Source organism: Drosophila tropicalis, unplaced genomic scaffold, assembly GCF_018151085.1.
Source record: "Drosophila tropicalis isolate 14030-0801.00 unplaced genomic scaffold, ASM1815108v1 contig_859, whole genome shotgun sequence".
Taxonomy (NCBI): Eukaryota; Metazoa; Arthropoda; class Insecta; order Diptera; family Drosophilidae; genus Drosophila; species Drosophila tropicalis.
Genome location: NW_027173353.1, coordinates 8,258,017 through 8,282,085, shown reverse-complemented (window position 1 = coordinate 8,282,085; position 24,069 = coordinate 8,258,017). Strand labels below are relative to the sequence as shown.

Here is a 24,069-nt window from a genome sequence, read left to right as displayed (position 1 = left end):
TCGAAGGCTTTGTATGCAGTGAAAGAATTATGACGGTTAGCACTTGAAGCTCATCGCGTGATTTGTCTACTGTGAAATATTACACGACAAAAGTCAACATACAAATATTGGCAAACCACACAATTATTTGATTTTAATAAAAAAAGAAAAAACCAAAGAGGGGAAACACTCTATTTGTCAAACATGTGTTCAAACATATCTACAAATGTGAATATCTATGAATAATTTACTTAGTCGGTTAGTTGTTGTGGCTTGGCAATACTTTATTTAGTGAGTGACTTGGAACTCAGGTAAATCTACTGTAAATCTTAAAATAAATAAATTAATACAGAAATCAAGTGATCTAACTGTAACTGAAACCTCTTAAATAGTTCACACAAAGGACGGCTTAGATTGACTCAAAAAAAAAGTGGTCAAATCAAAGGATAGGAAAAATGGGAAAAAGTATTCAATTGGTAGCCCAAAAACTCACTCCTTGAAGCAGTTAAAGAACTATTTTGACTAAAGTGTGTACAACAAATAGATTACACTAGTTTTTTAACCTATTTTTAAGGTTTTCTTATTCTAAAAGGTTTAAATTTTTCAACAATTTGCATACTTGAATGGGCACATTTTCCTAACTGCTGCTCAATAACAGTTTTCCTCTTTAATGTTTACCCATAAATTGAATTATTTATTAAACATTTCTAATAGACTCTATAAATTCGTTTACAGTTACAGGTAATTTGGATAATTGTAATCTATTTTTCACGTGTTTTAACAAACAGTTAGATAATGTGTCATTTTTATGTACTTTATTCTAATAAATTCAAGGTCAGCTTAGCATGGTTGTGCCTTTGACCTTGTGCAGTGAATCATAAAAAAATAGTCAATAAGTAGCAGGGGCTAAATTATAGTAGCCACACTTAGTCAAGGCTATGAAAACGGGCACTAACCAGTCGACAAATGTCGATTAGAATTAAGGGCTGAATTATTAATTGGGAATAACCCAGAATGAAATGTCAACCAATACATTGGAAAACTCTTTATGGTAAATGAGTTCAATATGAGCCATTTTGGGATTCTTTAAACTTGTTTTTCTTAGGTGCCGCCCTCATTGTATGTATTTTTCCTTTTGCCAAAATCGTATCCTACAACCAACAACAGCAACGACAAAGGCAATGAGTGAATTTTCCTATCTGTATTTCAGGTTTCCTATGTCTCGTGTGTTCTATTAGATGCAGGTCAAAAGATAAAGAGCCACGAAACACGAATAGACAGACATTTTATTGGACAACCTGGAAACATGATTGAATTACTGTAATGGAATATTATTATTCACCAAATTACATTAAATGTCTGTTTAATTTCTTGTGTAATGGCTCATCATAAATGAACAATGCCATCGCTTTGTGTGTCGTTTGATAAGTTTACTATCTCTGTAGAGAGGATGGAGGGGGTAACTCCTCATCGGAGTTTTTAAATTAAGAAAGGAAAGAGGTCAAAAGAATTTCCCCCAGGCCTGCTATATCATACATAATAAAGGACATTCAATATATGCACACAAAAAAGAGATTTCAAAGTAATTTGAGTAGATTTGCCAGGAGTTTAGAATTTCTTTTCCTGCTAATGGATAACATACATATGTATGTATGTATAGAGAATCTCTTGAAAGAGAACAGAACTTTGGCTATCAACTAACGAAGAAAATACGTCAATGAAAGAGAAGAGATCTCGGGGGCTCTCTGAACCTAACCTTACCCGTGTGTAGATGTCTGTGCAAAACCGGCTTTCGGTGTCCACGATCGTTCATCGTTGAGAGGGCATTCTCTGTTGCGGTTCAGCTTCACTAGTGCTCCAACTGAGCTGAGTCGACACTCCACAAGCTCCAAGACGTCTTTATGCACGATTGGCTGCCAGTACCATTTCAATAGCGGCGGGGCACACAACAAACTCGTCAGAGGGTCCGTTCCGTTCCGTATCGTATCGTATTATAAATGTGAAAAGTGAACCACATATATATAGAATACGTTAACAACAACAAAAACAACAGGAAAACAGGCTCTCGGGGGCCTGACAATGTATAATTTTTTCATGTAGACGAGTCGAGTGTTTGGTGTGGAATTTCGTATAAAATAAAATAAAGTAAAATAAAGAGTAAAATATGTATGTACGAGTACCTATGTACTGCTACTACAATAAATTCACGTACATACATCCATATGTGCTTCGCTTGCAAGTTGAGATTAAAACCTCAAACACGCCGGGCATTTAAAATCAAAATCAAAATCAATTTTACTGTGATCTCTCCAGTGAAACTAAAACATGAAATTTATGTGAATAAAATTTACCCAAACCAAAAAAAAAAAAAAACAGCAGCTTGCTGTCTGTTTATGCAGTATTGGGTTACCCAAAACTCACAGTCTGATATTTCCTGGTACGAGGAGCATCACTCAATCTTGTTGAATTTGGTACCGATCCGGGGCCACAGTGAAGAGCGCAATAGACTTTTGATCTGATTTAATCCGCGAGCAAGGTCATTCGCAGTGCGCTCAAACGAAACGGGCTTAATGGGCTATTTGGCTCTTTGAGACGTCATTTTGGTGTTTAGATAACACGGGCCATCCACCAACCGCATGGCTTACTATTGAATATTTGGCCAAGTGTTGATGTTTGTTTGGTGTACATACTTGACAGCACATTGTGTGATTTCCGTTCATAACAATACGTACTTACGATGGATGTCATAAATTGAATATTATATTTCATATGCATGAAGTAATATTTTTCAAATAGATCGCGATCGAGAAATAAATATAAAGCAAACGTGTTACAGGAAACGATGAGGTTCAGTGCTACCAGTTGATATATACATACCTATATATATACACATTCTACCCATCAATGTGTTGACTATTAAAATTCAGTGCATGCCTGAAAATGTCAGACACTTGATACCCCCCAGCCCAATAAGGGGAAAGCCAACAGACTGCTTGAATTTCGGATTAGTTTAGTCTGGACAAAAAGCAAAAAAAACAAAAAACCGAACACAAGAAAAAGTTAAGACACATGGAACGATTGATTTCAAAGACACACGCAAACGGAGAGGTGAAGAAGACGAGCCTTTGGATTCTGTCGCTTTCAGCTCTTTTTCACATTCTAAAAGGTACAAATTATATATACCCCATTCGCATATACAAGATTCTCCCATAAAGCAATTATTATCATCTCAGCATGTTCAAGAGTTCTTTTTCATCTAATCTTTAGATAGAGAATGCAAAACAATTTAAAGTTTTAGCTAATGCTGAAAAGTTTCCTTATAGTCCTCCCCCATTCGACTTCCAAAATTAGTTTCAACTTTGGCATACAGAAGACTAATTAAGGAAAAACTTAACAAACATTGTAATGCATAAAACCTAATGATTGGATTCCATTAAACATGGTTGATTTTCGCCAATTATGCCACCGCCGCCGCCGCCGCACCCATTAATTAAAGCCTTCAATAGACAACAGAAAAAAAAAACCTACACATCCTCACACAATTAAACAATAATAGAGCCATATGGCACTTTTCAGACATCATTATTGAATACGAACATGTATTGTGTAATGACACTCAGACATTTGGCTGAAAAAACGATGAAAAAAATTGAACTACAGCAAATGACAAGATGGTTTCAGGAGTTATCTAGCCTCTAGCCACAAACGACATTACTTTCCATACATCATTGTTATGTATTCATACATATGAATGAACGAATGAATGAATGTGTGTATATTGAGACATACATACATAAATTGAAGTAAACAAAAATAACACCAAATCGACCTTGTCTGACCCACTTTAGTCGGCACAGTGCCAAAATTGACAGCTGTGCGGCATTTTACAATTTATGTATGTATGAAAACTTATTGCGCGTATTTTATGTGGCGCCCCATGCGTGTTTCAAGTTTTACAGATATTTTGTATTATTTTGTTTACCCCCGTGTGTCGAAAACCCACCATTTACTTCTTGTTATTTTTGTATTTTGTTTTTCTTTTTTTTTTTTTTTGCAATGGGGCAACGAAAACAACTTAAAAGTTAAGGCTACAAAATCGTGTTAGCAACGCAATGGCAAACACTAATACCCAGGCATTTGGCCACAATATTATGGTCCCTCTTGCAAGAGAGAGAGAGAGGGAGAGTGGGTCTCATTTATAAAATTTCGATACGCCGCGGAGAGGCGCAGTCAACCGGGCTAGATAATGATTTATGCAACGTTCAAATCAAAATTAAACTCTGGCAACAAATCGTTGTCATAAGCCCCATACGATAAGCCGCATGGCCCATGGCTTGTGTTCGAGGTGCTTACAGGGATACATGCAAAACCTATTTATTAACTAATGGAAGACGATGACGACGGTAGGCGAGTCGGCCTTATAAACGACTAACTTGTTAATTATCGGCTTGTTCTGGACCGGCTTATGAAGAGTCGATGCCTAAGACATCTAATTAGACTACTGGAAAAGCGTTTTTGATCGACCCGTTCAGATTAACAATGCCCCGAGACTTTTGAACTTAATTACATTGAGCGTACTGCCTGGACTGACAGCATACGAAGACCGAGCCAGCGGCCAGAGGTGGCGGGGGGAGTGTTCAGTATTCTAGTGGAGAGCGGCAACAAGACCCAACCACGTTCGCTACCTAAGTCTTTTGATTTGCTGCGGTTGTGCTGGCAATGCCGAAGCGACGATACCATTGGACACCACAATGAAAAGACAAAATATATATGTATATACACTATATAAACTTGTTCTTTGCGTACTATTGCTCAACAATTTTAGGTCGTAAAAGTGTCGTTCAACTGAAGATAAAAATTAAACATTTTTCAAGTCAAAAGCGTTTTTGAGCCACACAAACACAAATACACACACCAAACGACCACTCGCAAATGAAGAACAATAACAGCCCAAGCGCACATAAAACATTTATTTATGCCTGACGCCCACCACACTACACCACACCACACCACAATCATTATAGCAATCGTCGACTTTGCCATTCGCATCGTCGTCGTCGTCGTCGTCGTCTTCGTAGTCTTTGTCCCAGTCAGGTCTGCTCTTAGCCATGCCAAATCCTCTATGCATCTAGACCCATGTATGTATGTGTGTATGTCTAAAGTAGAAATAAATTATTGCGTTATTAGGGAGAGTAATTACCACAGGCAAAGGCAGCGGCGATCCCAAACGCATACGACTCAAGCCCGTCCCGTCTCTTTTGCCCAATGCCCAAGGCTCTTTGACTCTAGCTCAAGGCACTCAATGCAGTCCATCAGTCAGTCGGTTTATCTGGACGCCCATCGTCATCCATGGCTGGCAGCATAAACAGATGAATCTTTGTACAATTTCTTGCATACATTTGATGCATTTGAAGTACATTTTGTGTTTTGATATCAAGTCGAGATATTCGCTTATTTAATAAACTAATTTGTGTATATCAATCAACACGTAAATCTCTTTTCAAGATTGGGTGTGGTAAAATTAAAAATTGTGTGAATAAAAAAACAGGATATTAACTTGGCTATATTTATATGTGTTGGCTGTTCTAAAAAAGACATGAAAATTAAAGTGATTGGTTTATTTTCAATAATCTTTTTTCCCTTCCTCTTTTCTTGGCCAAAGGAATGCCAATATTTCAATGCACTAAGTGCATTTCCTTAAAGATTAAGCCAATTAATTTCGTGCTAGCAATATGCCAAGAGCTGTATGTCGATAAATTTGAGATTCAATTTGAGTAGTCTGCACCATGGACCAGCTAAAAACTCTTACCAGTTGGCCCTATGCCTCTAGCTCCAACTGTGGCTTTGGCTCCGAATGTCGTCGTCGTCGTCGCCGTCGTCGTCTCCGCTGTCAATCCCACGCACATTTTTTTGTTAAAAAAAAGCAATTTTTTCTTCTTTTTTTTTTGTTCCTATTGCTGCTATTGAGTCTTTTATTTACATTTTTATTTTTGCTGCATTTCATTTAAACTCGTCGGTGGCAGCAGCCACCAAGCTGGTTCGGCCTTAGCTTGGGTGCAGGCGCAGTCGTTATGTATGCCACCTCCGATGCAAACGAAACGAATTGTGGAACCGAAACAAAGCAGCAACAGCAGCATCATGACAAGCAAAAAAACAGAGAGTATATTCGATTGGGATTACAACTTTAAGATACCCTACATAATGTGGGATGCTCCATCTTCTTTTTATAGAAGAAATACAAGATTAACTAGGCAAATAATGGGAAAACTTCTTAGGAAAGAAAAGTCATATTTCATAATGAAACAAAGAGTAATATGTTATGATTAATGGTTACTACAGATAGGTCTCAAGAAAGTTAGAATCGTTAGAGCCATAAACAATTAGGCTTGAGGGGAAAAGAAATTGTACTAGTAGTATTTATTCCTTTGCATTATCCTGTGATTATTAAAAACTTCATAGAGCTGATTCTTACAATTTGAGCATACCCTCCTCCAAAAAAAGGGCACTGAATAGTAAAAAAAAGCCAAAGCCGACGGGTGGACACGAACTTAAAACTGGCGATAGCAGAGGCGAAGGCGATGACGGTGTAGATGTTGAGGTTTGTTAATGTTTATCATGACGGTCGGTGATGATGAAGCTAAGCTGAAGTCAGCGACGTCAGCGTTGGCACCGCAACTAATCGCCCCATTCCGTCTGTCTTCGTCTTCGTCTTGGTCTCTGTCCCTGGCCCTGTACCTGCCTCAAGTCAGGCTCACTCCCTCTCTCTCTCTCTCTCTCTGTCTTTCTCTGTTTCTTTATACCTTTCCCCATCCATCCAGCCATCCATATATATCCCATGGTCTGGGTCTTGAGACCAGGCGTGCATTCATTGTATGTACATACGTACATTGTTTGTGCTCTTCATTTACAATCGACTGTGAATTGCAGTCCAGCTTTCAGCTTGCATCTTGAACCTTGTCTTATGTTGTTAATTATAAAATCTTTGACAGGCGGCCGCATGGAATTCTTGTAAGAAAAAAGAAAAGAAAATTATTACATCTCGAAGCAATATTGAAAAAACATTTGTGGGAGCCAATGTATGTACATATATCTAAATCTATATCTACATGTATTGTACTAGTTGTATAGTCATGCTACTGAATTTCGAAGGTTTGTCCGGTCTCGAAACGTGCAAGTCTGTGAAGAACGATCCGCGGCTTACGCACATACGATATGTTTATGTCTTATATTCCATCAGATGGGCACGCGTTTTTCTTTTATTATCTCGTTTCTGTTTATAGCTTAATGTTTTTTATTTCTTTTATTTTCGCATTTTGCTTTGTGAATGACACATTTCTGTTAAAGATGAGCCACATTCTGAAGTCTTTTGTAGACCGCTGAAGTTTAATTGGCGCCAGATAATAAATATAAAGACGAAACGAAACATTTAACCCAAATGAGATGTGATAAAAGTGTAAAACTAGTTGAATTTTGATGAATGGGTGATTTATTACAAGTTTTTAGAGCCCACTAGTCGTATGAGTGATATGTATTTTAGCATTTTATAAGCGTGTGTAAAAGTTTCTAGATGGAAAGTTAAGTTAAGAACATTTATAGGCATAAATAGATATATGTAGATGCACTTTTGTTGTTGCTGTTGTTCTCGCAATGTTCGATGACGTTCCTATATTTTATATTCCAAAGTTATTTATGCATGTTCATATACATATATGTATATATGTAGCCAACGGGGCGCGCCCAAAAAAAAAAACACTCCCGCAGCTGCGGCAATAAAAGTTTTATATATGCAGATATGTATGTTTGCCTGTGCCATGCAAAAAGTATATAGACTATTCAACAGACAGCAATATATACATACATAGAGCGACAAGGAGGGGGAGGCAGACGCACTGTGAGACAGACAGACAGACATTAAGACCAAAGACGGACAGCAGCGACCAGCGGGCGAGTTGGCTGAAGTTGGAACAAGCCCCAGCCCAAGTCCCAGCCCCAATCGAAGTCACAGCCGCCGCCTCCAAGCAAACCCCCTCCCCCCAAACAAAATCAAGACAGGAAAGGATCGAGTCGACTTGGCTTCTAGCATAGTGAAGGACGGTCGCACGCCGACTAGGGCCAAATAAAAGTTGATTACGAGTCTATGCCGTTGGCTGGCTAGCTGACTGGCTGGCTGACTGGCTGGCTGACTGGCTGGCTGACTGGCTAGCTGCTTTACCCGGGCTTGTTGTTTGGGCTGTCTGGTCTATTGTCGTGAAGCAGATTAGTTTGCCATCGGGTTCAACTTTATTTGCAACACAAATTTTCATTCTACTTGTGTGCAGCCTGAGTGCAGTCATAGCCACAACCACAACTGCAGCTTCAGATCCAGTCGAAACCTCTGTCTCAGCCTAGCCCGAAAATAACAAAGCCTAACTCACGAAACTGCAACAATTTCCGCGTACAGCAATAGCCGTAACCGAAGTCAGGCCGAAAATTGAACAACGCCCAAAATCTTGTTTTACTTCAAAGTGAACTCACGAGTTTCAACGCTCCACAAATTGCTTAACAGGTCGAAGTTTAAATACCCTGACTGGCGACCAATTTGTGAGGAATAATGAAAAAGTTAAGTAAAAGATCTTTTTTGTATTAACAAGACCAAATTAAATGAGTCTTATCAATTGCTTTTATATGCCTTCAAAAAAACATTCTGTCCAGAAGAAGTATCAGAGTATCGACCGAATGATGAATTTCTTTCCTCATGATCTTCATTTTCAAAAAGTCTTACCTCTTCCATTTCTCGAACCAAACAAAAGTCAAAACCACATTTCCATATTTGAAAATGGAGCCACAGCTGGCCGCCAGTTTCAATTTTTAGTGGCTGAGAGACAAGCAAATTAACTGACTACCTTGCCACCCGGCCAGGATTGAATTTGTTTATATGTAGTTACATACATATATACATATATATATATGTATGTATGTAACTACATATAAACAAATTCAATCCTGGCCGGGTGGCAAGGTAGTCAGTTAATTTGCTTGTCTCTCAGCCACTAAAAATTGAAACTGGCGGCCAGCTGTGGCTCCATTTTCAAATATGGAAATGTGTATATATATATATATATATGTATGTACATATAGGATTTGTAAGGAGAAATTCGGTCAAATGGCACAAATATAATGTGTTACAATTGTTGCGCAATAGTAGCGAATGCGAAAATGACAACGGACAGAGGCAAGAGACTGAGTCTGAGACAGAGACTGGAACTTGGCCTGAGTCTGGGATAGAGACTGAGACTGAAACTGGGACTGGAGTCTGGCAAATACATCACCAGCACTTACATACTTACTTACATGCATTTGCCAACCTATATAAACGTATGTATGTATGAATGTATGTTTGTAAACCCAGTCTAAGCCAAATGCGGGCAAACACACAACATTGCAACATAGTTGGCAGTAAATTTAGACGATGCAGCGTCCAATTGCGAGGGTGTCGGGTGGCCAGAGCGAGCTTGCCTCGCCTCGGCTAGCCTCTAAGTGATTCAACTTTAACTGACATAACTGGTCATTGGCTTGTAGCTGGCTTTGTAGCAGCAGCAGCAGCTAAGGACTAGGACTCAACAACGATGACGCTGAGCTGCAGCTGCACAAAACTGGAAATTGGCAAATACAGCTAGCTAGCCAGGCAACCAGGCAGCCAGCAGCTAGCTGGCAGACCAGACAATCAATTGGACAGGCAAAAACCGGATTGGCAATAGCTCACGAGATCTGTTCACATTAAGTTCGAGTTCGCAATTTAAGCTACAACCAAAAGTCCGGGACAAGCAAAGCAGCTTTGGTAGGCAAAATTTTAAATTAAGCTGCGGCGCCTCGGCCAATATAACTAATCCTTGTAATCCAAGTTCTAGATGAAGAACAAGAGAAGAATGTTTATAATCTTTTTGAGGATATTTCAAAAAGATTTATCCACAATTGGCCTTTAGCATTTTTGGTAAACAAGTAAAACAATTCATACAAAATTTCAAGTCAAAAAGCCCATTAGAATTTAAGATTTGATTACAAGACTTCTTTTCAGCTTCAAAAACTTTTTTAATAAGAATATAACCATAAAGATCGTTTGGCTTCAATTTGAAACAATTTGAAAAGTTCTTCAATTGACTCCTTAAAACTCTTTCATGGTCAAAAAAACTTATTAACTAAAAAAAAATGGCTTAAGTACTATAAAATTCTGCGTGTGTTACTCTCAAAAAAAAAAAAATGGTTAAATGGCAAAAGAACGCCAATTGTGCTACATTCGAGTTACGGCTGCTTTGGGAAGCCACTGAAGCAAAAAAACTAGACCAGCAGCAGCCACAACAATAACAACAACAACAACAGCTACAACAATTATTTATTTAATACAAAAAGAGTTTCGGAGAATGTGTCTAAAGTACCGCTCCGTAATTGTAGCACATGATTAAACGTTATAAAACTATGTCGCATTTAGCCAGACAAAGACGTGACCGCTCCAATGGCCGCGACGGGAACGACGCGTCGCCTGAACAACGATCTCTTCAATAATGACATCGTGGTTTTAGCCATTTTTTTTTTGCGTTCAGTTAAGAAGCCGTTGGTGAAATCGTACTCTGTCAAATTTGTTTCATTTCCAGATATTTTAAACCCAAACGAATTGTCTATTAAGAATTTCATAGAGAGATTGTTGGATCTAATTGTTGGAAACAATCACTTGACGACTTTGAGACACGTCTCATTTCAGGGCCAGAGAATTAATTAGCCATTTATAAATCTAATCTGATGCATGGGCGGTTTTTGTTTTTGTAAAATTAGGCCGAGACCATGATCTCCCAGCTTACATAACTTGACAAATTCAGTTTGAAAAGTTAAGTTACACGAATCGATTAGTTTTAGTGCACATTATGCACATAAGCTTCTCTAACTGAGCCATAATGAATTGTGAACCAATTTTGACCAACTGACCTAACCGAATTTCAACCTAAAACTACTTTTTGCCTTAAGCTTAACATTTTAAATGCAGTGTTAACACACACACACACACACTAATTTTCCATCCCAAAAGACAAACAGTGGGTCGTTTTCCGTTGCCACAGCTTAAACTGAGATAGGAGTCATTTTTTTTATTATTTTTTTTTGGGGTTTGGGTGTGTTATTTGGTAATGGCTATGTCTTGAGAAAAAAAATGAAAGTGGCATAGCTAGTATTAATTATGAAATATAATTCGATTTCGGGGCGCTCCAAAAACTTGACTTTAAAAGAAAATGAAAGTAGGCAAATAGTTTAGGTAGCTTTTGAAAAACTCCAGCAGTTCACACTTGTTTTCTTTCTTTCCGCTGATACATACATGTATGTATGAATGTATGTAAGACCAGGTGCAAGCCAACAGCAGAAGCCACAACTACCACATCTTGTATTTGTCTGGCCTAATACAATTATACAATTGGACGATGATTCGGCACAGTTTGAGATTGAGATTCGAGAGCATTGCACAACCAGAAAGTGGCCAAACAACATGCACTTTGGTGGCTCATGTTGGGGATTGGGTTGAGGTTGCCTTGTACATAGGATGGATTAGCCTATGGCTGACAAATTTATTATTTGTTATCAGGAATATCACAAACCAATCCAACAATCTCTGCCAGGTCGATGGCCAATTGATGGGGGGCAACAATTTTATTGCTTTGTAATAATGACTACATGAGATCTTGTAGTTTCCGTTTCTTTTCTTTTCTTTTCTTTCTTTCGTTTTTTATCTAAAGGGACGATTAATTAGTTGGCTAGTTTCAAACAGTTTGAATACAGAAATAACTTGTTTTTTAATTGCAGAAATGGCTTCCAGCAGTAGCAGAACTTTCTGCAGTCGACACGAGAACAGTGAAACATCCACCTATGCCCAGCAATGTCGCATGGGAATAGCAAAAGCCTCAGCAGCAGTTACCAGAATTGCGAATGCAGGCCATCGACGACAACAGAAAGAATGCTACTACTATACTCCAGCTACCTCCTCCTCCAAACAGCAGCAGCAGCAGAAGCAGCGGCAACATCGACACTGTTGGCCAGTTTTGCAGTTTGGCTCATGGCACAGCTCAATGACCGCCTATCGATTGCTGACAATCAGCCTTCTAATTGGTATTCTGTGTCCACATCACGTTCACGGTGTGGATCCCAAATTCGATCCTACAACTCGCATGCGACTGGTACTTGTGCCGGCTGACGCACAGGTCAATTCGGTAATCTACAGATTGCGTGCAACTGATGAGGAATTCGACTATCCTCTGACCTTTGAGTTTGTAGGTGATGCATCTTCGTCCACCGTCAAGGTGGAATCTCTTCCATGCACCAAGTACAATTCGGTATGCCAAGCAAATGTTGTACTGCAACGTCGCCTGGAGCCGGGACGCTACTACGACTTCCAGGTTTCTGTGAAGGACACAAAAGGTGGCATGGCTACGCAATTGTGTTCAATTACAGCAACCAATTTTACAACGCCCCATGACCTCATATTTCCCCATAAGCCAGGCATCATAATGATACCTGAGGTGAGTAGATACATACATCATAGATACGCTCAAGTAAAACGCTTTCAAATGGAATTTCAAATTACATTAATTGGTATTTGCTGTTACACACATACACACCACATGTACATATGTATATGGATGTATGAATGTGTGGGTTAACAAGGAATGATGTGAAATGGCCATTCAATCGACCGATCATCATCTAGACATAAGTAAAATTCTTAAGAAAAAGGTCATGAACCTCTTCAATTTGCTGTCTTTTGCCATGCTTTGTGCCATAATCAAAACACATATATAATTTTCTCAATTCAAGGATGCTAAACGTGGCACAGAATTGGATTATGTAATAGCTCGAAAGAATCCGCTTTTCCAAAAACCAGTCTACCTCGAGTTATGGGTAAGTTTACCACAAATTAAAGAAAGCCATTCTACATATATCATTTTTGTTAACATACACAGGGCTCTCCCTTATTCGCCATAAGACAGAAAATAGTATCGACCGATACGACAGAGGGAACAGTTTTTCTCCTAGGACCATTAGATTTTGAAAAACAAGCCATGTATCATCTAACAATACTAGCCAATGTAAGTGCCACATAAAAAACACAAAGAAGGATAGGCAAATACATATATTATGTATTTTTGGTATTACAGGATGCTTATGCCGAGCCAGGTCAAGATAGTCGCAATATTGCGGGTATGGAGATTGTGGTTATTGTCCAGGATGTACAAGATCAGCCGCCAGTGTTCACTTTGGCACCGCCTGTAACCAAGCTGCCTCCAGGCATACTTCCCGGGGATAAGGTTAATTGGATAATAAACTTGCCATTATACAATTTGGTAATTATTTTGTGTGTTTCTTGTTCTTGTTAAGATATTGCAAGTGCATGCCGAAGATGGGGATAAAGGCAATCCTCGAGAGGTTCGATATGGTTTGGTTTCGGAGAACAATCCATTTACATCATTCTTCGACATCAATGACACGAGTGGTAAGTACTCAACCCAATTTGGTTACTCATAATAAACAAAACTATTAAAAATGAGGCAATTTATATGAAACGAATGTCATTAGACTGTCATGGATATATCTTATCAGTGTCTTATGATTTTCAAGAATATACATATGTATATACTTTTTTCGGTCTCAAACGCCTCAGTCTTTGCGAATTCTCTTTACAAACGTCTTACCAATTTTTTAATACCCTCTGTATAAAAACCAAATGAATATTTCTTACCAAGTGAACTAGCAACGAATGAAACAAGTCGCAAAAAATAGCAGCACTAGCATTAACATAACTACAAGTAGCAAAACAAAAAAGAAACGGCCTCAACAGGAACCAAACGAACGGTCCAACCCAGCGGGCCAGGCCAGACCAGACCAAGCAGCTCTCTGGCTCTGTCTGTCGTTAGACTCGTTAGATACCACAAGCTCAATAACCGCCAACGACCATGATGCGACTTAACAAAAATATTCGTTCGCCTCGGCCAAGTTCTGGGCCGCAATTTGGCTCCATACCTAAAGAAACCCCCATAGCCCTCTCCCCCTTGCTTAGCCATGGCCCAAACCCATACCCATACCCATACCCATGCCCATATACCCATCCTCTTTCACTGGCCTTAACCACCAAACGAGCAATGAATGCACTTTAACTTCCTTGTTTCGTGCTTGTCTCATCTGTTTCGTTAGTGTAGTGGCAGTTTGATGGCTTTGGTTTTTGAAGCTGCTTCCCTGCAGCTCTTCAACATGTTGTCTTGGGCTAGACTCGGTGAAAATATCTAATGCCGTTGCACACAAATACATTCACACATAAATATGTACATACATACATACCTATTCTTAATGTTTCAAAAGGAACATTTACTACTATAGTCATAAAATCTGTTTATTTCACAACCCATTCAGGAATTTTTAAGTAATTTAAAAAAAATGGAATTAGCTAAAAATTTAATGTACCCATTTGAAACCTTGCTCCCATCGTTACTCACTGATCTATGTGTCTCTAAGGCATACATACTAAAAAAACATTATGACCTAGCCGATCATTTATGTATATGGAAACGGCATGTTTGATTTTTTTTGCTTATTCTCTTGATACGTAAATCACCTGTATAGATTGAGTAAGACAGTTCCCATGGTTGACTAAGCGCAGTTTTGTTTTTTTATGGACCCTTCGTAATTGTCGTTGCAATCAGAGAACTTCTTACCTAAGCTTATTTTCCCATGATCGAATGCGAATGCCTTCAATAATTTGTAATTAACTTAGGGGAGCATAAATATGTGTGTTAAGAATAGAAAGATTAAAGTACAAATTCTTATTCTAATTCCAGGTGAAATCTTTTTGATGCGACCTTTAGAGGATATTGCCTTCATCACGCATGTGGGCGATCCAGTCCTGCTCACTGTAATCGCTGAAGAAGTTAAAGTTGGTCGTGACGAACCTCCTGCAATGGCTTCTACAGTCCAATTGGCGTTCTTTCTGCCCGACCGTACTAATTCAGCGCCTTACTTCGAAAATGATCAGTAAGTAAGCAAAAGCAAGCAAGCAACACACAAAAAAGGAAGAGAATAAATGCAAAAAAAGAAAAAAAGGAAAAGAAAAAATGTAAACCTGCTTAACCACTATGCATCCCCAGTCAAAGCCACAGCCACAGCCACTGCCACTGAAATGCAATTTCATGAAGTGGAGTGCAGTGGGGTGGAGTGGAGTAGGAGTGTTTTGCCTATGCGACTTTTTGCAACGAACTTAAACAGACGACTTTAAGGCAGGAAACTAAGAACTAGGAACAACAACAAATTTAACCACATCCATTAGCATAAAGTCCTAAAACTCTTAACATCAACAACAGCGAAGACTAAGACGACGAAGACGACGACGACGACGACTACGATAACTGAAAAAAATACTGCAATATCCATTTATGCCAAGCAGACTTTCAAACCAAGTTCCTATGATCAAATTCCCGCCAAACTGGAAATGCCTAGCCACAGTCTTGTCGCACGCTTATACAATGGTCCAACAACGTTCACGAAATTCTTTCCTCTATGCTATGCTAATCTTTAACTCACGATTTTCTATTTTCTTTGCTTCTTTCTTTTATGTTGCCCCCTCCCCCTCCACCGAGTAGTTACGTCTCGAGGGTGGATGAGAATGCACCACAAGGCACAGCGTTGACATTCATCGATCCGTATGTGCCGCGAGTTTATGATGATGATACCGGCAAAAATGGTGTATTTTCATTAACATTACTTAACAATAATGGCACATTCGAGATCACTCCAAATGTGGCCGAACGCAGTGCCTCCTTTCTCATACGTGTGCGGGACAATGCGATGCTGGATTATGAGGAACGGGATTCGGTGCAATTCTCAATTTTGGCTCAAGAACTGGGACCAGCCACAAATCTCTCGGCCATTGTTAATGTCACCGTCTACATCAATGATGTCAACGATAATGCACCGAAATTCGATCAGCCCTCGTATGCTGTGGAATTGCCAGAGAATATGACTGTCGGTACGAAGGTAGTGCAGGTCCATGCCACCGATTTGGATTCTGGTTTGGGTGGCAAGGTTCGGTATACAGCCATTCTGGGATACCTGAATACATCGCTCAATTTGGATGCAGAAAGCGGCTTGATAACCGTATCCACAAATAACCATGGCTTCGACCGTGAGGTCATGCCAGAGTATCACCTGTACATTGAGGCCCGCGACATGGATGGCGAGGGCAATCGAGCACAAGTGCCATTAATCATTAAGCTAATAGATGTGAACGACGAGACACCGATCTTTGAGAAAGATCTGTATGAGTTTATACTGGCGCCAGATTTATTGGGCTTCACAACTGCAGCAATTATCCATGCAGTTGACAATGATGCCACAGCGCCAAATAACGAGGTACGCTACGAGCTAATCAACGGCAACTATGAGAACAAGTTTGCATTGGACAAGGTGACCGGTGAGTTGACTGTGCGTGAAAAGATACATTTGCGCGCCAAGAAGCACACCACAGGCAGCAGTCCCAGTACAAGCAGAACCCGTCGAGCCACGCAAACCACATCGACGACAGATGATGAAAGCGGTATCTTTGTCTTAACGGCCCGTGCCTATGACTTGGGTGTGCCGGTTCGTTTTTCGACAACCACCATACGCATCTATCCACCGGAGAGCCGTAAGCGAACGGTCACTTTTGTGGTGCCGGGTCACAATCCGGATAAGGCGAAAACCGAAGAAACGCTATCCACCATAACGGGTGGTAAGGTAATAATCCATGACATTCGGCCATTACGTGCTGATGAGCCTGGGGCTAAGGATATACCACCTAGCAGTGGCGGTGTTACGGATCGCAGCGTAGTCACGGCCACCGTGCTCTACGACAGTTCGTCATTTGTTGACATATCGCAGATACAACAGCGACTCTCCCAGCATAACAACTCCTATGCGATTATGCCCCAAGATACGGCCCAAACGGACGTAAGTTCTCCAAGCAATCAATAGCCATAGCAATCTATCAACTAACTGCGTTCATTTGTTTAAAAGACTCTTACTCCCTTGCAGACCCAGTACAAAGCTGAAAACAAGGTACTCTTCTGGGTACTAATCCTTCTAGCCACACTGGTCGCGCTCACCATTCTGATTCTCCTGCTCTGCTGCATCTGCTCATGGTGTCCTCTGTATGGAGCAGCCACGTGAGTATCCAACTGAAACTAGTTGTAACTAATTAATTGATACTAGAATCATAGTGCTTCTTGTTGACTCAGCCACTTAGTCCCCGATTTCTATTCTAAAACCAGATATAATCCCTTATTAACCGAAACCTTCTTCTCCCATAGATAGGTTTGTAAATTGGGGTTCAAAAAGTCCTTTAGGTGTTTCCTCTCCTACAATATGCACTAATTTTGTAACTACTTTTAATAACAATGTTTTTTTTGTTTTGTATTATGAAAATTGTGCGAATTTTCATTCGTTTTAACCCTTTACTAGGCTCGATGATGAGTAATTGTAAATATCTATTTAATTTTACTACCTAAAAACCAGCGTTTCTTCTTTACTGCAGGACACTGCTAAATACGTTTGTTTAGAGTTTAAACTTTTAATATTTGTAATTCCATTTGGATTTTGTCATCATTTGGAATGGTTAGAAGAAAGATCCACCTAATGCTTATATTTGGTACAAAGTTTATGAAAGTTTAAAATCTTGACAATTTAGTTAGTATTTTATGTTGTCCCAGTCTGTTTTAAAAATGGTATTTCGAAAAACTTTAAAATTTGAATTAAAATAGTTATAATTTTCTGTTTTTCTTTAGCTCAAAGTTCAAAGTGCCTTAAAGTTCCTTACTTTTGATAAAAAATATTCGAAATTCTTAAACTTCAAACCAAAAAACAAATTAATAAAGTCTAATATATGTTAGCTCCGATACTTAATATCTTATTTAACGTGACAACAACTTCACTTTATAATATTGATGAGATAAATGAGGTCATTGAAGTCAATATATTTAAAAATAGGACTAAAATTTCCAATACTTTCAATTGTCATGTCGTTCCTTTCGTTAGATAGGAATCTATCTATCCAATCCAAATGGAAAATAGAATATCAAAAGGTTACATAGTTTAAAATATTTTGAAAAACATCCAAATATTTCAATTTCTATCTTTCTATGGTTTTCTAAATCTTTTATAAGGTAATAAACTATAATAATACTATTACTATAATAATAAATGAATACACAAAATATTAAATTTATAGAAGAGTATATTAATTAGCTCCACAGAGATATTCATTTTGGGGTCATTTGTTAGGGTAAACCTAATATATATATTGCTTAACCGGAGACTAAGTGACGAGTGCAACGCTTTTCCTAATCAAACAAAATGCATTAATATACTAATTTGTATACTAAAGCAAATATTAATAGAACCTGCGTTTTGCTTTTGTTTTGTTTTGTTTTTTTGTAAAATAAACATCAAACCATTCATTCTATCTTTAATCTTTTATTCTTCTCTTGTAGCAAAAGAATAGTTAATATCAGTAGAACTGAAGACGATGTACATCTAGTGCATAGGGAAATGGCAAATGGAAAACATACAAAATCTGTTCAGGTAGATTTTGAACATTTTCGAATTCGATTGACTATGCTAAATAGAGTAGTAAAACATTGCAATGCCAATGCACTTACTAAATTTGCAAATTACAGAAGCTCACAATTTTGAGTTTTTCATTTTTGATTTCCTTATCATTAAAAAACAAATGTAAAAAAAAATGTGCACAATATTAGAACTGAAACGTGTTTTTTTCCCACTAATTACTTAGATTCGTTACACATAACAAATCCTATAAAATACGCTATTAAAGTCCAGGGTCTATTGCTTATTGCTTACTAAAAGTTAATTGAATATTGTGAATTTATGTGAAAATTCTACTCAATGGCAATTACAGGTCGCAGAATGGATGGGAAGACGCGAGGCCTGGTCAGCGGAGAAGCCACCAGATACACGAACCAAACCCACCCGCTGGGAGTTCCACGACGGGCGTGATCAGCTTAACGAAAACGTAGGCTTTTCCGTTTCTGGCGTCCCCGATGCCGTTTACCAGGACACCGAAGAGGGACGCCAGATACGATCAGCTAATGACCATCAGAGGCGTGTTCGAATCAAGTATGCATCCATTGGATAATTGAATAATTTGCGAGTTAATTGATTATTTTCTTTGCGTTTTTAGGAACAGCCATACTGCCAAAGACGACCTAAACCTTAGTTTTCATAACTCTAGAACTAATTTAATAAATGATCGCGATATTTACATAGAGGATGTAATGGATGAGGAGGGAGAGCAAAGTAAATCAAATAGACATTTAGAACCTGCACGGAGGAAACGCTACGACACGGAATCCAGGCACATTGACATTGATTCCATGCGGCGACATGAGATCGACCGCGGCAGCGATATTGATTTTAATGTTGCACAGAATAGTCTTAAAAGTAAGAGGGAACTGTTCATCAAGGATGGAAATGTCGAGATCCTTCAATTGATGACCAGAGACAAGTCCCGAGATCGTCCTGGCATGGATGATGACAATATTTATGTTAATGTGCCGCTAAAACAATCGGCAAATCTGTCTCATCCACAATTACTGATGGTGGATAATACGGGAAAGGAGATACTAATGCGGCGGTTCATTGAAGAGCAACCTGATGGAAAGCAGATCATTCGTGAACACTACCAAATTCTGCCAGGAGCAACGTATTTGCAGTCCATGCCAAACGAGGTACATCATGGTTCCACTTTGAAGGATGACACCTTTCCATTGGGCAAATCTGGACCCAACAGCATTGTCTATTCACAAATGGAACCCGAAGTCAAAGTCATTCACACCCAGCCGGTTCAGGGCGCCGAGATGGTGTCGGAAATTCAACCTGCCATATCAAATCAGTCTATAACTCATGAATTGGAGAATTCGCTAAAGCAACAGAATGCCCTTCTACGGCAGATATTGATGGAGAAAGAGAAGCTAGAAACTAGATATACGCAACACGAAGTGGCCCTAGAAACTCAAAGTCTTCCAGGACAGTCGATGGCCATCGGAACACAGACGGATTGTGATGCTGGAACTCAGACTGAGCCGTTTGAAGATGACATCCAGAAGACATCATCGGCTGGCATACAGACACAGGCCATGCGGCGGAGAGCGCGTAGTGAGAATGATGATTCAATGTCCGAGGATGGATACGAATATGTTAGATTTAGTCCACCCAATAGTCCAGAGGGTGTTTATTGGATCAAGCGTCGACGTCCCAAAAAACGATCACGACAGCGTGCAATGCATCCTCGAAAAAGAATTGTGATGGTCGAGGAGGTGAAAAGGAAAATCCGTACTCCTATTAAGGAAGAAGAGGAGATGTATGAGAAGAAAAAGAAGGTGCCACCGAAGAAGCCTTTGCGAGAGACCAAGACAAGTATTCTGCGCAAGCAAATAAGCGACGAGAGTCGAAAAGCCGACTCCACATCGCACAGGGACAATCATAAAGATAACCACAAGTCCGAGGCTCTAAGCCGTGAGGTCCTAATGGAAATTTCAGACTCATTGGACGATCCTGCTAGTCCGGGAGAGCATAGAAGTCGAAAGTTACATATTGAGCAGTATTATAACAATTCTGATGGAGAAGATAACACCGAATACTCCATGGATTCTGATGCGGATGAAATAGTTATACGCACAAATGGATATGTCCCCAAGGAGCAATATAAAATGGAAGCTTTAGATAAACATTACTTTGAGATGCACGCCAAGGAGCGTAGAACCAAACCAAGTTCCCTTTCTCGTTCACCCTCTGAGTCCAGGGAACTTCAGCCTGAAGCCAAGCCAAGATTATCACGTCGCGATAGTTCCAAACGCAGTAGCAATTCCAGGAAGCAAACTTCATCCGAACCACCTCATAATCGAACATCCATTTCAAAATATGAATCAACGGTTAGTGAAAATGGCAGAAAAATTACAACAACAGAGATAACCGAAACCGACTCGAAACGCTCCCTAAACGATCGGATCTATCAAAGTGAAACAGAATTGGCCGATCAGGATAGTTCAGGGGCACGGAATGTGCCCAAGTACATGGAATGGTATTATAGTAAGAAAAAGTCTTCCGTAAGCGGACGAACCTCAACGGAATCATTGAAATCACAACCGTCGACTAGAAAAAAGCAAGCTGCATCTGAGAAGCGAGTATCCAAGACACGTGTCAATGTTAAACCCGATGACTTTGCAATGCCCGACGACGGAGGCAAGTATAAACCGGAACCGGCACCACGCAAATCACCGCCAAAGGGTGCACGACTCCTTAAAGAGGAGAGAGCCCTGAATAGGCAACAGAAACCAAAAATAGAAACAGACACCAATCATCCATTAGTACAGCATTCCGAGCATCGGTTTGAGCGAGAAAATGCACCAGAAGTGCCAGCGCCACCCACCAAATTACCACACTACATGTATCCGGAAACGCCGCCGCATGCCACGAATCCGGATAAAGAACAATCAGCGAAAAGGCCCAACAAGCCAAAGCCATCGCCCATCAGAGAAAACGAAGTTAAGGTCACAAATTCAAAAATTAATCTCTATATAGAGGATCGTAATGCCAACAAACAGCCAGGTGGCTCCGGAACTAAACAGCTTAATGCCTCAACACTGGAAGATGATCACGACTCTGGCATTGCCATGAATTCCCTACTAAACAGCATGGGACGACGTAATCCGATAGCCGAGAAAAAGAGCGTATTTTCCATTGCCTACGATGATGTTAGTCGCGTCAAAAAGATTCCATCGGGCGGTGAGTCCCCGCAATACTCATAATACTTGGAGGGAAGCCCCGCAAAATAATTAAATAATATATGTGATAGCCTCTAAGGCTCCCTACTTACGAAACAACGAACAAAAACAAAAGAAACATAAAGAAATTATAGCAACACTTGTATAAATCGTGCAACTTGTTTCTGAGCACTAAATACTAGTATATGCTGTTTGCCAGTCTCGTTGAATCTGTCATTTCATATATCCATATACACACACACAAATACATACAAATATATATATATTTACATATATTAACCCTCTATTTTATAAGGATAGTACATATGTCTAAAGTCTCTAACGTGTCAGATCTAAGGAAGTAAAATATGAGAAAATTGTCCACTAAAGTATGCAATAAGCCATCAATGAATAAATAAATTCTATTGCATAGTTTAGTGGGCAACATCGCTCACATTTGAAATGTCTGTTCCCCATATCAATCGATGAAATCGTATAAACCTATATAACCGATATGAGCTTTAACATTATTTTATATGATGCTTTTCACTTCAATCTATCCTATAATTTATAAGCCATGAAATTGTGTCTAGTTGTAACTGAAAGTAATTTAATTTTAATGCATATAAATTATCTTTTTGTACAAACAAACGCACAGAAGTCAATCTCACGTGCTAATCCTATCACAATTAATTATAATTATTATTTTTGTTGTCTATCGAAATTCATTTTCTCACACATTTCGAAAAGGACATTGACCAAACTCGAGAACAGGAAGTCGTCAAGCAAAATTCATGAAATTTGTTTCAAGCAAATTTTGACAATTCATTCGAATACTTAATTAAGTCTTTTTCAGAAGCAGGTTCTAATATACACAAATACTCATACACATTACCCATAATCATCTCCTGCATTCAAGTCACGTTTCAGAAACTTTCAAAATATAAACAAAATAAATAGCATTGTATATTTCCAATCATTTTCAAATCTCCCTCCCCATGTGTTTTTAACAAATTGTATGCCTAACTGCCATATTATATAAATTATGGTTAAGTATTCCTGTACATAATACTTTTACATAAGTTTACTCAACGAAATATAACTAACCTTATATTGAATAAAAGGAAAAAGTTTGTTTTATTTATAAGGTAAAACTGCGGACCTGACAAATCCAGCCCTGCACTGCAGATGCTGATCCCTTAACATTAAATCCTTTACGCTGCCCTCTGACAAAACTGAGCAAAGGACAATCAACGATAATAAATGAGAACAGTGGCAGAGAAAGAGAACCCAAAAAGACATAACAGAAGGGAAAAGATCTTAGCTGAGAGCACAAAGTGAAATAAATACATAAAATATATATATGTACATACATATATTGTGTAAGTGTACAACCGGATACGAAGAGGAGGGAGAATTTGTATCAAACAGCTCTCTTTCATATATGTATGTATATCCACACATACATTCACATATAGACTCAAACAGTCATACACATTTATTTGCTTATATTTAATACGCTTACAAACACGTCGTCACACTGTGGGAGTAATTGAACCTCTAACGATTAAAACTGCGGTTTGTATTATTAGTTAGAATCTCAAGACCTCATGCCTGAGAGAACCCAACAATAACAGTACAATGGTCCCTAATCTCATTTATCAATATATATTTGGTAATAAACAAATTATCAGTTTTTTTTTTTTAATTTCAAGAAGAATGCAAAATAATAACAATTTTGTTTTTAATTTAATCGTTTTCTTTTTTTTGAACGTTATTAAAGATTTTTCTTGTTTATACATACATATATATGTAACAAATATCAGCAGTCTTAAAACCCATTTTGAAAAGTAGTCTATTGGTTAGCACCTCCAAAAATTAAAACAATAAAATGTATCTGACCTTGCCAAAATTGATTTACCATATATTAAAGGAGTTAAGCAGCTAAAAGTTCGTAAAACTGGAAATAATTGTATTAGAGGTTCTCAAACCAAACCTTCTTGAAAATAATAACCTGATTTTCTTAAAATCTCTTCACAAAATCCTTTACAATACATTCGAATATTCGTTTAATTTGCTCAAAATTAAAATGAGTGCTTAAAATTTAAGAACAATAAGTTCTTACTTCTCTCTTAAATAGAGAAATGGTTAAACTTTACAACAAACTTTGTCTAAACCTAAGTGATAAAATTATAAAAGAGATTCCTCTTAATGGTTCCACAATTTCAACATTACTTTATGGTTGCAGTTCGTGCGTTTTAATTTTGACCAAATA

The 24,069-nt window shown here is 38.7% G+C and overlaps 1 protein-coding gene across 2 annotated transcripts; it reads left to right on the top strand.

Annotated features, from left to right (window-relative positions):
* The first annotated feature begins 1,806 nt into the window (after positions 1 to 1,806).
* On the top strand, positions 1,807 to 22,818 carry Cad86C (Cadherin 86C). 2 transcript variants are annotated; one of them, XM_068297519.1, is made up of 12 exons: positions 1,807 to 3,145; positions 11,800 to 12,512; positions 12,808 to 12,891; positions 12,954 to 13,079; positions 13,149 to 13,298; positions 13,369 to 13,483; positions 14,823 to 15,015; positions 15,621 to 16,965; positions 17,050 to 17,180; positions 18,504 to 18,594; positions 18,932 to 19,149; positions 19,214 to 22,818. In XM_068297519.1, the coding sequence occupies exons 1-12, from the start codon at positions 3,049 to 3,051 to the stop codon at positions 21,837 to 21,839; spliced, it is 5,889 nt and encodes a 1,962-aa protein (XP_068153620.1). In that variant the 5' UTR covers positions 1,807 to 3,048; the 3' UTR covers positions 21,840 to 22,818. The 2 variants fall into 2 exon arrangements, with proteins under 2 accessions (XP_068153620.1, XP_068153619.1); XM_068297518.1 differs by having other exon boundaries at positions 17,032 to 17,180.
* Positions 22,819 to 24,069: the final 1,251 nt, after the last annotated feature.